At 31.0% G+C, this 17,286-nt stretch overlaps 1 protein-coding gene and 1 pseudogene across 1 annotated transcript; one reads left to right on the top strand and one right to left on the bottom strand.

Moving 5' to 3' along the window:
- Window positions 1-2,711: 2,711 nt before the first annotated feature.
- LOC110634989 (gibberellin 2-beta-dioxygenase 2) lies at window positions 2,712-5,648 on the top strand. Its single transcript, XM_058152586.1, has 3 exons — window positions 2,712-3,341; window positions 4,599-4,950; window positions 5,044-5,648. Exons 1-3 carry the CDS (start codon window positions 2,956-2,958, stop codon window positions 5,308-5,310), a joined length of 1,005 nt encoding a protein of 334 aa, XP_058008569.1. The 5' UTR covers window positions 2,712-2,955; the 3' UTR covers window positions 5,311-5,648.
- Window positions 5,649-10,228: 4,580 nt separating this feature from the next.
- LOC110635011 (probable pectinesterase 53) lies at window positions 10,229-12,729 on the bottom strand (annotated as a pseudogene).
- Window positions 12,730-17,286: the final 4,557 nt, after the last annotated feature.

Below are 17,286 nucleotides of genomic sequence, written 5' to 3'. Positions count from 1 at the left end.
TCTAATTCTTATAGCTAGATTAAGAAGACTAAACGTTCCACCGATCAATAGAGTGTTTACGAAATTTCAAACATCTCATTATAGAGGAAATGAAAATTAATTAATAAAAATTATCATCTAAATATGTCACTTCAATTTTGAATCATGTTAATCAAATCGTTAATAAAATTATTAGAGGCCAGGGTAGGGCTTCAAAACTAAAGAAAGAAGAAGAAAGATAAGAAAACGGCTAGACATGATTATCCTCCTAATTTCATTAATCATACACAATAAACTTAATTATTATATGTAAATGTGATCAATACAATATTAATTATCATAAATATTGTCGAATAATAAAAAATTTCACATTTTATTAAAAAAAAGCATAAAAAAATCACAAATTTGAAAAGCTAATTATTATAAATTGATTTATAACTCTCTTGCTATTCTCTTTATATTTTAATTTTTAATTACAGTTTTTATAATCCATTAGGGCGTGAATTCATGCGACAGCCTTCTGAAATTTGTAGGGCAAAGACTGCCTAATGTACGGTTGAATTAAATAATCACAATCCCTTCAAACCATATGCATGTCTTGAAATTGGGTGACCAACTGGCTTTAAATAATGAGTTCGCGATGATCAATTAAGCAGCCATTAATTAATTAGGCACCTATGCAATTAAACTATACAGCCCCATAATGAGTCATGTATAAATAGTCCATCGCATAGAGAGTTGATATTTTAAAATTTTATATCGATTGTAAATAGCGTGTATATATGGTTTATATGAGTTAATATGTTTTGTTAAAATTATTATAATTTTATCAATAAATGTATTATGTCACTGAATCAACTGTATGCGTGTGTATATTTTTGGATAAAACAAAACTATACTACTGTATTGCCCATAAGAAGGAATGGCCCCAAACCTTAAAACCTTGCTTTTAGGTGCCCTTGTTAATATAATTCTCACTTGATTATGATTTGTTTAAAATAAATCAATATAAATTGTAACCAAGGAAATACATTGTTAGAAATAATTGGTTCACCAACAGGAGAACAGGTGGTTCAACTACCCTCCCACTTCCATTAGTCGGGCATAGGTGAGAGGATTCAGCTTTCTTGGCAATGGTGAGAAAATGAGAATATATATGGGGGAGATTCTTGATTCTCCCCTCAAAAAATTAATTTATATTTTGCACACACGTTCTACTTCCATTTGGAATCTCTTTGTTTGATGTCTCTACCTTTTTTTTTTTATTGTCATTAAAATATATACCATACGTATGTTAGTCAACAATGATTTATCATATTGTTTTAACCAACAAAAATATTATAATCATTTTACCTCACCAAAATAATAATACAATCAACTAGCCACTTTCCATTTCATAATCTCTCTTATGTTATTTGATTCAATTTTTTTGATGTATACATATTGAATGGTTGATCATTTGTTCAAAGATTAATATCTCACATTATTAAAAATTACGAATTTCACTATAATTATTTTTTTTTTAAATAGAAATATTTATTGATACGATTCAAAATAATGTCTATCTTATATGATCACAATACTAATGACAATCTAAATTTATCAAATACAGTTTTCATTTATTGATATTTCAGTTTTCTATCACTAACTTAAATATTAGAAATGTTGTCAAACTAATCAGCTAGTGTTGTTCTTGTTTTATAGACAACATCAGAAATGAAGATTACTTATTAGAGCTAGAATCCAATGGTTCAGCTCACCGAAATCTCTTTGTGCCTTTGTTTGAATGCACCGAAAACATGGAATAATTGATTTGATCTTAGTCTCATCGAACTGAAAATCCTGTTGGGCTCGCTTTTGATCAACTAAAACATAGGAACGATTTGAAAGTATACCTTAATGGCTTAATCTCTTTGAATCACAATAATATAACTCACTTTATCACTGAACTGATCTTTTTTCAAAAGGTTCTTAACTAATTTAGTAAATTCAAAGCTAAAATCATAGAATTAAAAAATCCTTTAAAGCATTTCCCAAAGTCAACAACTTTAAATTTGCTCAATAACAATAAGGAATAAAAGTTAAACAATATGCTCAGCATTTGATATGACAATTATGGTGATCAAAGATTTATGAACAAATAAATTTCACTTTTAGATGATGCTTAGTAAAGTTTTGAGATATCATTAGAGAGAAAGCAGAGTCTTGTGGGTAAATATGAAACTAATAAATTTGGTCGTGAAAGATATAAAAAAAAATAATAAAAATAAAAAATTCGCTACTGAAGGAGAGATTCAACAATCCAAAATTTGTCTGTTCCTGTTCCACCAGAGAAAAATGATCCAAATGGTTGCTGTTGTTTTGCTTTCTCATGTATTTTCGTAGAAGTTGGAATGGTAAACAATTAAAAAGCAAAGTGTTAAAATTATAGGGGCGAGTCAAAGATGGAAAAGGTCAAAGTACGCGTAATTTGAAAAGAAAACAGCCAAAATTAATGGAGTTTAACCCCCACACTCTTTTGAAAAGCGTTACTAACATAATCCAATTAGAGGGGACAAACAGCCGCTACCAGGTTGGCCCCAACCTCCTCCCACCTAATGTTATGTAAGCCACTTCTTACCTTTTCAACTTTCCCCTTTTCCCCACGCTCCTCCGTCTCTCGCGTGGATTTATCTTTTCACTTACACTACCTTCGATTTTGAACTCGCCTACCTATTCAAATTCCACGTCTGCTAAATTCCTCTTACTATTTAAATCTAAAATCATAAACAAATATCAAAAGTGATCCCTACCTAGCATTAAAATATTCATTTTCATCTCCTTCTCTCTCTCCCTCTCCCTCTCTGTCTCTCTTGTATATGTGTATATATATAATCGGAATCGCCCCCGCCATGTTCATATATTCATAGCCTTCTGATTAGTTCAAACTTCTTAACAAATAATATATCTATTTCTTTTGATTTCTTGTAAGCAACAATGGTCGTGCCTTCTCCAACTCCAATGCGCACCAAGAAAACCAGAGCATTAGGTATTCCCACCATTGATCTTTCTCTTCATGATAGGTCAATTATTTCTGAGCTGATCGTAAGAGCATGCGAGGATTATGGCTTCTTCAAGGTCGTTAATCATGGGGTTAATAAGGAGGTCGTGGCAAGATTGGAAGAGGAAGGTCTTGATTTTTTTGCAAAACCAGCCGCAGAAAAGGAACGTGCTGGACCTGCTACTCCTTTCGGCTATGGCTGCAAGAACATCGGCTGCAATGGCGATGTGGGTGAACTTGAATTTCTTCTCCTTCAAACGAATCCTGCCTCCATTTCTGAGCGATCAAGAACCATCTCCAGTTCTGACCCTGCAAAATTCAGGTACCATATATATATATAACCCATATCTGATTCTCCTATATATATATGTGCATAAAAAAAAGTATTCTTTTTGTGAAACATTACGTTCCAATTTCAAGAACAAGAAAAGTTGATGAATTGCTTGAGAGATGATCACAAGGGCATTTAGTTTTAGTTTGTGCAGGCGTAATGTGACATAGGTTCGCGGGGTTTATGCTCAGTTTGTGGCGTGTTTGATTCATTTTCAACAAATATTTTATTCCTCAATGTCTTTAACGGTTGCCCATTTTATTAAAAAATAAAATAAAAAAAAATTGAATATTTTGCATTTGGTACTTGGGCCGGTGGATAAGGGAATTTAATTTTGAAAATGAAACGGTGGATGATTTTTTAAGTGTAAATGCTTGCTATCCCAGAAAAAGACATCTCCCCTTTTTATATTATTTTCTAAAATTATTCCGTAAGGTAAACAATTAAAAGAAAGAATTAGTTAACTTTCCGTATGGTTTATGTTTAATATACATTAAAATAATATAAATATAGAAATAAAAAAAATGATATATGGAGTAGCTTTCTTTGAACTTTATTTGTACATCGTTTTCAATCAATTTGCGGTGTGTGGCTCCTTGTTACGGAATTAAATGGGATTTTGACCTTAGAAATAAAAGAGAAACACGTGCAAGAGTGATGTATGAGGATTGAGGAAGCACTAGATTTGCTTGTAAAGTATCTGGTTTCACCAAAAATTGTGATCAAAAAGCTCTCAACAACTATTTTGTAACATGGAATGCTTCCTTTTTTATGGGCCCAATACAGCAACAAAATTTAATCAATTACGTACCATAATTAATAAAAACATTGTATTATAACATTCAAAATTAATGTCTACTATAGCTACTTTATTTTTTATTTTTATTTTTTATGTTTTTTTCAATACTTACAAAACCTTCATAAAAAGCATGTATAACCATATAGATCCTTCTTGTCTCAAATAAAATCTGTTTATATATGCCCAAGTTGCAATTTCCCATTATTAATTTCTTAACACAGACATCATAAAATGATGGGTAGTAATAATTTACGAATATGGTCCCTTCTTTTTGTACAGAATAAAATTCCCATAATATACCTCTCCATTTTCGGACAGGCAAGAGGGTAGTGACCATATCATTACCTGCATGAAGAAGCAAATTAAATTTAATTATTTTGAATTTTTTATAAGAATTTGCCATTTAAAGAAAGGAAAATCACAGTTGGGGTTTGAATTTATGGTTGCAGTTGTGCTGTGAATGATTACGTAGAAGAAGTTAGAGAATTGGCATGTGAGATTCTTGATCTATTGGCAGAGGGATTATGGATGGAAGATAAGTATGTGTTCAGTAGGCTAATGAGAGACGTCCATAGCGATTCTGTGCTTAGGGTTAATCACTATCCAGCGGTCAAAGAAGTCAAGGATTGGGACCCATCACCTAAAAGGATTGGATTCGGTGAGCACTCTGACCCTCAAATCTTGACCATCTTACGATCCAACGATGTTGCGGGCCTCCAAATTTGCCTGCGTGATGGTTTGTGGGTCCCTGTCCCTCCTGACCCCACTGGATTTTTCTTGATTGTTGGAGACGCGTTACAGGTTAATATTAAACTATTATTATTATCCTTATAAATTACCTTATTTTTCTTTTTTTTGGGTCTTATTCAATAATAAAAAATACTACTATTGAAGGTTTTGACGAATGGGAGGCTTGCTAGCGTGAGGCACAGAGCAGTGGCGAACTCGACGAAGGCAAGAATGTCAACGATGTACTTTGGGGCACCACCACTAAATGCATGGATTTCTCCTCTGCCAGAGATGGTGTCACCCCAAAATCCCAGCCAATATAAGCCCTTCACCTGGGGTGAATTCAAGAAAGCTGCTTACTCTCTGAGACTAGGGGATACCCGTCTTGACCTCTTCAAGATTCATGCCACTGATCATAAAATTGGGTCATGATTCCCGATCATCCATCATACGCTTAGAATTATATATATATAATACATACTGTCTCTAGAATTAATGCACCAAATGCATTCTGGACCAACCAAAAAAAAAATGGAAATTCTTTTGTAGCTGTAAATAGGCCACAATTGAAAGGTATGGTATCCTATCTTGATTGTCAGTTTTTCTTTTCTTTCTTTTTGGGCTAGATGTGGTATGTTGTTATCCTATGGGAGATAGCTAAGAGTACGTTTATTTAGCTTAATTAGCGTATGAAATTTAGATTGTGCTCACTTTGTGCAAAGAAAACTCTAAATTAATTAGTATATATCTATAATATTTCTTTTTTTTTTTTAAGTGCTCGCATCTTGTTCCATTAAGTTCAATTTTAGCCATGATAATTAAAGTATTAACTAATTCTAAAAAGGAAGACTAATAAGTCTACCCAAAGCGAGGAAGAGTAATAAAAAAGGGCAATGCTAGCTTTTGAGACAGAGACATGAATAGGGCTTTGGACCATGTTGTTAAATGGTAATCACTAATTGGCACCGGTGGAGGTGCAATGCTGCAATCCAACACAGTAATGATTATTAATTTGATTAGGTTACCAAACAACGTAATTAGGTTAGACTGCGAAAAAAAAAAATCAGATTGACAATATCTACAACAAGTACCTCAAATTGCATATAGGGTTAGGTTAATTTTCCATTCCTTATCTAGCATTGCTTGACCTATTTGTACTTGGTGCCCTTAGAGTACGGGCTTTTATTTTCTTTTCTTCAAAATCTATAATTATTTGAAGCATATATGCAAGCTGATTTAGATAATATATACAATCTGCTCATAAAATGACCCAAACAGATGTTTGGGCTTTGATGTGGACCATGTGTGTTGAGTTGATTTAATTAGGTATACCTAGGAAAATTACATGATAGCAAAACCTCAGCTCAATCTCATTATAGCCTTCACTAATAAATTGGTTTTGGGTCATAATCATTTGCCCAATTGTGCGTTCAAATTTTATGATCCATCTGATGCAGACACTTTTAGGTCAGTATATATATGGCTAGCTACTCATTACTGGTCTCTCTAAGACTAAGATTAATTAATGACTGAAGAGCTGCAGTGATTTTATAATCACTGACGTAATATCAAGTATGGACAGATTAGGGTATCCCTCTATTATATATTGCTCATTTTCAATCTCACCAAACTATGACAGAGAAACAGGTCATGGTAGTTCAATCAACCAGAGAGTTGCCTTGCGAAATAGCCTTTTTGAAGAAGGTTAGGTATGAAGACGATAATAACATAACAGATGGATGCAGCCTAATTTAGGTTATTTTAAGCAACTTACTCATCTGGGGAGGTTTCCAAGATTGCATATGAATATCATTTGGTGAAATCCCATTTCCCTGTTTGATGTGTTTTACATGATAAATTAATCTAAACGGCCCATTAAACAGGCCTCACTTAATTAATCAACTCTATAAATATTAGCTAAGAATCCACAATTAAGGTCACAAGATGCTGTCAGTTATACTTTAATAACTATATGAAATATGATGGATTTATGATTAGGATGAAGGATGTCAATCATTCCATGACAGGAAAGAATAAGGAACGAATCATTAGAGGTGTATTTATTTGAGGAATATAATTTTTAATTTTTTAATAAACATATTTTTAATAATTAAAAAATAAATTATAATAAAATATACTTAAAAACTTATTTTATTTATTTTAAAATAATATATTAATTTTTTTAATATTATAAATAAAATTTTAAATAATATATTAATTTGGAAACCATATATACATAGTTATGCACGTGAAGATTTATATATGTAAGGTATATTATTGTGATAATTTTTCTTTATGATAAATGATTATAAATTTGAAAATTTTGTAATTGGATGTGTTGCAGATATATGGATCCTTGATATGATACATAAGAGGAATAGAAAGAAGACAAGGATTAGTTGGAGAGTGGGCATTAACTGCAAGCTGGACAACAATAAGTTTTCTTGAATGATTTTAAAGCTTTTGAAAGATCAACCAAATTAATCAGCTGGCAGACACGTCTGTGATTATGGATGGAGATGAAAGGGACAACATTGGTACAAAGTTTGTGAGTTTGCGATTTTGAAAAATCAAAACACGAGCTTTGTACAATAATTCTTTTAACTTTTCGCAGTTCCTCCTGTTACTAGTGCTATACCTCATTTGCCAGTTGCTTTGGTAGCTCTATTATGGTCATGCATGGCAAAAATATGACGTCCCTTCACCTTTTAATTTTTTGTCTTCAGGGCTTAAAAGAAGCTCGACATATATATGCCGGGACAAAGTAAACAAACACAATACAATATAATATGAAGAATATATATTTCTCTCAACTAAATTAAAAAAAAAAAAAAACAAAATTAATTGTACATAAATTTTAAGTCATGCCCTAACAGTGATAAAGAGAACCAATAACTCGGCGCAATGGCCTCAGTATGTTTACGAAAAGCTAGAAAGGAAAAGCAAGTTTCATTATTTCCACATTTAAAAAAAAGAGTAGACGTTTCAATTTCCAATAGGAGATAGAAAAGAGAGGAGAAAAAGTAGTGTGGGTTGGTGGTTTCTGGTCGTGTTTTGGTACTGAAAGCAGTAAAATCTAGGTGTGTGTATTGGCATTCAAAGCAGTAAACTCTTGAAATAGATAGCTAGTGCGTTTGATTGGCAGCACTGCATGAAATTCCTTTCGTCGTTTCCTCGCCGCTGTCTAATCCAAAATCTCTTTGCTTTCACGGAAATTGGGACGCCTGTGTTTCTCTTTTTACACTATATTTGAATGGAAAGAAAGAAAATAATAATAAAATAAAAAAATATAATAATTAAAGAGAAAAATAATTTTTATATTTTATATTTAAATTAAAAGAAAAAAATACTAAAATAAAAGTTATTTTTTTAAATAATAAAATTATAATATTATCTTTAAATGTTCAGATTTTCTTTTCTTCCTTATTTTACTTTAATCCAAATACGACGTTAAGCTTACAGGATAAAGGACTTCTGAATGCAGGCGAGATAGAAAGTGCTAGAAAAAGCACTAGACGTTAAAAATAATATATCAACTTTTTTTTTTTTAAAAAGTAATCAATGAAACGGTGATTCGAAAATCAAACAGAACGCAAACAAATTTGTCATGTCCTTTTTTTAAATAAAAAACTCTTTAAATTAAAATTCTTTTCAAACCAAATTTAATATTCTTTATAATTTTAATTATTTCAATTAAAAAATAATAAACTTCAATTAATTTTCAGACAAAACGTAACACCATATAGTAATAAGTTGATGAAAAGAATTAATAATAATTTTACTTCAAAATAAAGAAAGTAATGTCAGGTTTCTAACTTGCCACTGCAGTTACCTTCTTTGTTGAACAAGGACAGATGTTTCTTTCATATTGGATAGAATCTCTCCTTTCCTAAAAGAAAATATCAAAGCCTCCACATCAAACCACGGAAAAGACTGATAAGGGATCCAAAATGGCTTCTTACATATTAATATGGTACAAGGGCTGCATATTTAATTTCTCTACAAGTAAGTTCAGGCTTTTACTTGAAAGAAGAAAAGTTATAAATTATATTTTTTTTTAGCAATAAAAAATTGATCCCAAATATAATTTTACATTAAAATTTCTATTCATTTGTATATTTTTTAATTTTTTTATATATCATATAAATTTATGGTTAGGCGCATGTTTTGCATTTACGAGTTTGGAGGTTAAAATTGTTTTTTTTTTTAATATTATTTTAAATGTAGTTGAAAAAAAATAATTTGAAAATTTTTTATTTGTTATTTTAATATTTATATGATTAAAATTTATTAAATATAATTTAAAATTATTTTTTATTACTCTCTGATTAATATATTTTAAAAAAATAGTTTTCCCAACATTAGTTTTAACATTAATATTTTTTTTATCAGAATATTCATTTCATTCAAATAAAATAAAGAGAGTAAATATTAGAAATCTAACTAAAACATATTCAAACTTTCAAATAAATAAATTTCTATAACTTTTAATATACAGTGTTTATATAGTTTGAAAAAATAAAAGAAACTAGATTAGCAACAAGTGAGACACCTAAAATTAGGTAGAAACACATATTGAATATTCTCTGTGAATTATAAAGGAAAATGGAGCATACAAAAGTTTTGTTAATCTTCGAGTAGGCTAGATCAACATTTGATACCATATGCAAATTAGTGATTTAAGCTATTTTGATGTCAAAAAAACACCAATTGCTATAGAGATAGATTGGATGTCAATTAGATTGATAAAAAACACTACCTAATATGTCCTTCCTTCTCTTCCTAAGCACAAAAAAAAAAAAAACCCTCTAAAGATACTATAAGTGAATTAACAAAAGAAGACATAAAGCCCTCACTAAAATGGGTAAAACTCGCATGAAAAATAATGACACGAGAAAGAAGGATGAAAGAAAATGAGAAAAAAGAAGATGACGATGAAAGATGAAGGAGGTTAAGAGGAAAGAGGGGAAATAAAGAGGGTTGTTATCAAGAGAACAACCTCTCTCTAAAGTCATTTTTATGTTGAGAGAGTTTTTAGTGAGAGAAAGTTTTGAGAGGCTCTCATATGCTAAGTACAATGTCTAATATTTGCAATTTAATTTTAAATAACACAAAAGTTTTCAATCTAAACTCTAACATTAATTTATTTTTCACATTTTCTCTTAACTTGTTTTTAGGATTTTATTTATCGTAGATTCTATACAATAATTTTTAATATGCAGATTTCCACTTAGTTTGGAGTTATTTTAACTCCTCATTTGCAAGATTTTAACATTAGGAATTTAAGGAAAGAAGATTTTAGGTATCGTTCATATTGAATTTTTAGAACTATTAATATTTAAATGAAAAGTCTTAATTAAACCACAGAGGGGTGAAATTGTAATTGAATTCAAGCTTTTTTCAATTTTTTTTAAGGGTCAAGGTTCCGAGTCTAGAGTCTCTTCGCTCAAAAATTGCTCCTACCACATCTTCCTGTCTAAATAACTAGGATTGCAAATAATGGGCTCCTATTGCCCTAAATACCGCCAAAGGCCCAACAGTGTTTTTTTTTTTTTTTCAAATTCATTGGATATTGGAAGGAAAACTCATTCAGTCAATTTTGAAAGAATGGCAAGGTATTCTTCTCCGATCTCCTGAATCTTTTGCACAGTTTAAATTGAAATCTCTTATTTTTTTAAGGCGTATAATACCTTCATTTTTATTTAATTTTTAGAATATCTGCACCCTTATGAACCTCCAAATTACATGGGAAATACATGAAGAAATTATTAGAATTGTCAAGGAGTAATGAGCCAAGTATCCCCATCAATATAGTAAGTCTCTATAAAAGGCATTGCCTCTTCGTCTGTTAGAATTCGTGCCCATGGAACCCTTCCTGTGAAGGTGGCTCCAGGGCCACTGCACTTGTACTCTCCATAAAGCACTTTCCTGCAATAACATCCATAGAAAATGAAACACTTCATTGTCAATTATGATTAATTATCGTTATAATAGAACAATTAGGGTGAGTGATTGAACATACGTGTCACGCTTTTGGTCACCCCAATCACTCCAACCTTGGGGAAGAACAACCTTGACTACAATAGTGTAAGAGAAAACAACCCTGGAATAATCACCCCAAGCTCTGCCTGGGTAGACCAATCCACTCCCTGTCACCACACAATCTTTGAAGGAAAACCCACTTTCCAATGACGAATTGCTGCGCTTTTGAGCAGTGAGAGATGCCATCTTGTTGGCTATGGAGTTTAAGTGGCAATTCTGCATATAATTGAACATGAATATATAGTTAGGCCAAGACCAGGCCCTTTCCCAAGAGAAATGAACAAATTAATTTGGTTCTGAGTTGACCTCCTAGAGAGATCTTCCAGAGCCGAAAATGAAATCCACAGAGCCCTGGATGAAACAATTGTTGAAATAGTGCCCTTGTGATCAAAAGCGTGTCTTGGCTCCCATAAAAACTGCAATCGTAAAATGCTGCCTTGATCCCTGACATTCGAAGTGCCACGGCTTTTCCTCCTTTGGACCTTATCTCATGTGGAGCTGTGTTCTGCAATGTGAATCATTTTTTTTTTAACGGATGAATCGATTGTTTAGTATTGGTCATGGATATATGTTACCTATCATCCATTAAATAGCAATAGACTTTTATCATAATACGAAGATTGTTCAAATTAACAAGGCATAAGGTCAAAATTTGAGCTTATGCCGATTTACAATATAGGTATTTGAATTGAAAACTGAAGACCCGTGAACGTTGTGTTGTTAACATATATAATTGTACAAAAGAAACCATTTTTAATTTCTAAATTTTTAGATTGCTTGGAGCATCAATGGAATCTCAATTTCAACTCTGTCACATGTGTGGAAAATGATATCTACAGCAAACAAGAAAGCATTAAAGGTATCAAAGAGAAGTTGCAGTAAAGACTAAAGAAACATGGAAAACGACATATTAAGGGATGGTTTTTCTTTTAATGTGTAGCAGCATGCATTTGATCAAGTTTAATTACCTCAAATTTCATGTTTATGGCTATAAAATGATTTGCATCAACACCAACAGTTGCACTTTGAAACGTCTTCAATGGCATCCCATCTTTTCCTGAGACTGATGATGCAGTATCATTGCCAATAATAATTGGTGGATCAATTGAATCCCCTAGAAATGTAATGAAGGGCAATGTTCTGGGGATGACAATCTTTTCTCTAAAACCATATCACAAGTTATTTTAGTCTCTACTATATATATATATATATATATATAAAAAGGTGGTTACTAGGATAATATAAGGTTTAATTAATTAAACTTAGCAGAGTTCATTGAATAAAACTTGAGCAGTTACCTGAAAAGTGAAAACATGTAACATACCTATAAACACCTGGTTTGATCACTATAATAAATCTCCTGGTGTTGTGTGGAGGAATGCTTTTAAGAGCTTTTACTATGGTCTTGAAATCGCCAGTCCCATTCTGGTTAACTGTTATTGACACATTGTGCATCTCAGCTTTCCTTAGCTTGTCATCAAGATTAACTTTGCCACTAGTACTAATCCCTGCATGCGGTTGAACGATGGATTTAGCTTCCAGGATCGCCCTCCTCCTGTGATTATCAATATTCCAAGACACCATTTGTTATAATCTGTTTCTGTGTCTAAAGTAGATGAAGACAACTTTAAACAACTAGTAGTAGTTAAGAATAAGAAAAGGAGATGGAAATGGTTTTTTGAAGCCATAAGAATGCTGGGATCGATGATACTGCGCGTTTGGAGAATATAAAATGCCAATTTGCAGGTATATACTGTCCAATGAGAGAGAATGAGAGGGTATGGGTAATGGACTATGGATTTTGGCATTGTCTAGATATTGGTTTTGCAATATTAACCTTCTGCATGCGGTGATGGTCACATTTTTGTTCCAAAAATAAATGGCATTGTAGAGGGGCATTGTTGGAAGAGAATGATTGATTCAACGGGGTCCCCATTAGTGGAGGAGTGGGAGCATAGCTGTACTCCAAATTTGGCCATCCTTTGAATGGCTAGTTATTGAATGCATTTGAGTATTAAAAAATAGTTTCCATTCAAATATAATAAAATAATTTTTTCTTATTTATGAAAAGATGGAATTCATGTTTATAAAGAGAGAGTGTACATATAGCGGGTGCTCCTTTCAATTTGTTAATACAAGGCTGCGCACCAGAAACAGTCGATCCCAATGTAGTGCTGTACAGAAATTAGCCAGAAAGCACGTACCCTACCTGATCTCCATCTGTATATATTGTGGGGATTCGACTTCTTCAAGCATTTAAGCCAGATTATGGGTTTCCAATAAGAGAAGTGGGCCTCCTTTCCAAGTTTCATTTAAGTGCGATTACATAGCCTACAATTCTAATACCTCTTTCATCCTTAAAAATATCTAATTTGCTAACGCGATTTCAACTCTCTTTTCACTCTTTTGTTTGAAGAGATATTTTAAGAAAATGTAGTAAATCTAACTTATTTTTAAAAGTGAGCTCATGAGGAAGAGTGTCAAAAGTTTTATAAGAGACATATTACTCCATTCTAAATCAATATAGGATATTAACACATTTCCTTCAAACTCAAAACCAAACATTTGGAGCATAAAACACTTATATGAAGTCCAAACAATGGTTGGAAGGTTTTAATATCATTTTAAAAAAATAAATTTGACTTAACTCACTCCTAAAAATTAGCTTAAGGGGGAAGAGGTCCAAGGCCCTGTAAGGGGCATATCACCCCCAAAATCAATAAGATATCAAGTTGGGATTAAAGAATGAGTAAAAGATTGTGACATTGTTTGGTTTGACTACTTAAATTTAATTTTTAACTTAAAATATATTTTGTAATTTATGAGCCAAATTAAAAATAAGTAGTTAATTGTTTGATAAAATTACTTAAAAATAACTTTTAAATAGTTTAAGTATTTAGTTAAAAAGGTACTTAAAGTAATTTAATTGGTTAAAATTACTCAAAATAATATGTAATTAAGTGTTATAATTGTTAGAATAAGGATAATATAGATATTTTTAAAAAATTATTAGAGTAATATAGTATTTTAATTGGTTAAATAATAATTTTAAAATAAGTAGATAAGTCATAACTTTAACTATGATTTCTAACTTATTTTAAGCAGTTTTTTTTTTTAATTTATAAGTCAAATTAAATGTTAATCTACTCATAACTTTTTACTTATAGGTAGGTTTAAATAGCTTATAAGCTCAATCAAACACCTCTATCTCTACCATGTTATTTTCTTTTTTTTTTAATATTAAATAGTATTTATAATTCCAACTCATGATATTATAAATTTATATTAAATAGTATTTATAATTCCAAATTATGATATTATAACTTTAAATAAATTTTAGTATTTTTGAATTAAACTTTATTAATTATTAAAAAATTTTATGATACAAATATATATATATTTTAAATAAAAGAGTCGTATTTGGTTGAAATTTTAATAATTTTTAAGCAAAATTCAACCTATTATCATAAAAAAAATTATAGCTAAATGATAAAAAAAAATCAAAACTTTTATGTCAAATATTAAATTTAAATTAATTTTTTAATTTTATTAATTTAATCATAAAATTTTCATATTATTTTCAATTTTAACAATAAATTTAATTAAAAATAATTAAACTCATTAATTAATAAATTATTTAATTTTTTATTTATATATAATTAATTTTATCCAATTTATTTAATTTTATTAATTTATTCAATATTTTTAACAAACTTCTTATTAATAAAAAAATATAATAATTAAAAACAATATATATATATATATATAAGTTTGCTCAAATATACTAAATGTTGATTGTTGAAAAACACGTTATTTTTTATTAAATGTATAAAGTAATCAACTTGCTTTTTTTTTTTAAGTGGAACTTGCTTCTTCTTTTTGGACCGAAAAGCATATAGTATATTTTGAATTTGATTCAATTTACCTAACAAATAACATCTTAATTCAAAATCAACTATGCACCAAACAACTTAAAAAAGAAAAAAAAGGTAGCCAATTGTGATAAAAAAAAAAGAGAAATTGAATAAATATTTATTGATTCGCATACAATAATTATTCTAAATTTAATTATGCAATATTATTTTATAACTTTAATATTTTTATCATACTTTAAAATATATAATATTATTATATAAAATAAAAATTTTTTAAATTAATATAATATAAATTTCTAGTTTAATTTTATTTTATTTTTGTTAGCATAATTACAGCAATTATCATGATTATAGAAGATTTGTGTGGCATAATTACAACAATTAACATGATTATAGGAGATTTGTATTATTCTTGTCTAAATTAGCTCATATTCTAGTATATAAATAGATGTAATATCTCTGTAAATAAAATACAGATAAATACACAATCATTTCCTTCATTACTTGTATTCTTTCTTCTAACATGTATCAGAACCGTAAAACTTTTATTTCTAGTTTCTGGGGTCTCTCCTCTCTCTACAACCTGTTCTGATTCATTCTTTCATTCATGTTATTATACCATTTTTTTTTCTCCTCATCTTGTTATCAATGGAGAAATATGATATTTCAAAACCTATTGCAACAGTTCTGACTGGTTCCAACTATAATCTTTGGGTTCAAGGAATGAAAAGTTTTTTGATAGGTCGTAAGCTTTGGCGTATTTTTACCGGAGATATCACTACACCAACAAAAGAGAACGATGAAACTGATGCAAAATTTACTGACCGTATTGAGGATTGGGATAGTAAAAATCATCAGATCATCACCTGGTTTCACAATACCTCTGTCTCGTCCACCATATCCAATTTGCTAATTATGATTCTACAAAAGAAATCTGGAATTTTTTGGCTAATCGATATTAGACCACTGGACTTGCCCACTATTATCAGTTGTGGACTACTCTTCATAATCTGAAACAAGAAGCAGGTCAATCTGTGAATGATTTTTTTGCCCAGGTCCAACCCATTTGGAATCAAATATCTCAGGCAAAAATCAGTGAAGATCATGTTCATCTCATTCAAGTTTTAATGGCTCTTCGATCAGAATATGAGGCCGTTCGAGCGTCCCTGCTACATCGAAATCCACTCCCATCATTGGATACTATTATTCAAGAGATTATTTTTGAAGAGACTCATCTCAGTTTGGATAAAACTCCTCAATTTGAAACTGCTCTTGCAACTACTCGATCCTTACATCAGAAATCTGGCAATCAACTCTGTAAGAATTGTAATCAAATTGGTCATGCTTTTGCATATTGTCCTACTATAGAATGCAGATATTGTCATGGTTACGGTCATGTTCTTGAACATTGTCCCACATGCCCTCCAAGACCAAAAGGAGGGCATTCTAAATTCAAGAATGTCTAAAAGCCTAGATCTTCCTCTGTCACTGTTGTTACTGTTACTGAGGGTTCTACTGCCATCACCATGAGTGAACTTGAGGCACTATTCAAACAGGTTATCCCTTCTAATTCTTCTGCTGCCATGTCTACCACTTCGGGTAATTCTTATTGGCTTTTTGACTCTGCATGTTGTAATCATATGACCACTAATATTAAGTTCTTGTCTTCTGCAAAACCTGTATCTTACTTACCACCAATCCATACTGCAAATGGTACTAAAATGAACATCACACATACTGGTCATGTGTCTACCTCAAATCTTCATCTCCCTGACACCTATTATATCCCTAATTTGGATCTCAATCTTATTTTTGTTGGTCAGTTGTGTGAAAAAGGACTAAATGTTATTTTTTCTCCCCATGGTGTCCAGGTACAGGATCCATAAACGGGACAGATTCTTGGGGAGGGTCATAGAGTGGGTCGATTATTTGAGCTTGCATCTTTACATCTTCCTCAGAGATTTGTATCTGCAGCTACAATCCCTAATTCCTCCATTCACCAATGGCATCTTCGTCTTGGTCATGCTTCTGCCAGTAAAATTCAACCTTTAATTTCTCGTGGATTATTAGGATCTACTAAGTTTGAGTCATTTAATTGTTTAAATTGTCAGCTTGCAAAACAACCTGCATTATCTTTTTCTCATAATCATACTACTTCAGACACTCCTTTTGGTTTAATTCATTCTGACATTTGGGGTCCTTCTCCTATTTCTTTAATAAATGGTTTTGTTATTTTGTGATATTTATTGATGATTATTCTCGGTTTACTTGGATATATTTTTTGAAACATCGATCTGAGTTATCACAAATTTACATTACATTTGCAAAAATGATTAAAACTCAGTTCTTTTGTGACATTAAAATTCTCCGAATAGACAATGCCATGGAATATCGGGATTCTTCTTTACTTCAGTTTCTTAGTCAACAAGGCACCGTTGTTCAACGTTCTTGTCCTCACACCTCTCAACAGAATGGGAGAGCCGAACGCAAG

The sequence above is a fragment of the Hevea brasiliensis genome, chromosome 9 (assembly GCF_030052815.1).
Source record: "Hevea brasiliensis isolate MT/VB/25A 57/8 chromosome 9, ASM3005281v1, whole genome shotgun sequence".
Classification (NCBI taxonomy): domain Eukaryota; kingdom Viridiplantae; phylum Streptophyta; class Magnoliopsida; order Malpighiales; family Euphorbiaceae; genus Hevea; species Hevea brasiliensis.
This window is presented reverse-complemented; position numbering and strand designations above follow the sequence as displayed.

Coding starts and splice junctions, on each gene's coding strand:
- LOC110634989 (XM_058152586.1), top strand. CDS start 2,956: ATGGTCGTGCCTTCTCCAACTCCAATGCGCACCAAGAAAACCAGAGCA. Junction 3,342..4,598: donor TCTGACCCTGCAAAATTCAG/GTACCATATATA, acceptor TTATGGTTGCAG/TTGTGCTGTGAATGATTACG. Junction 4,951..5,043: donor TTGTTGGAGACGCGTTACAG/GTTAATATTAAA, acceptor CTACTATTGAAG/GTTTTGACGAATGGGAGGCT.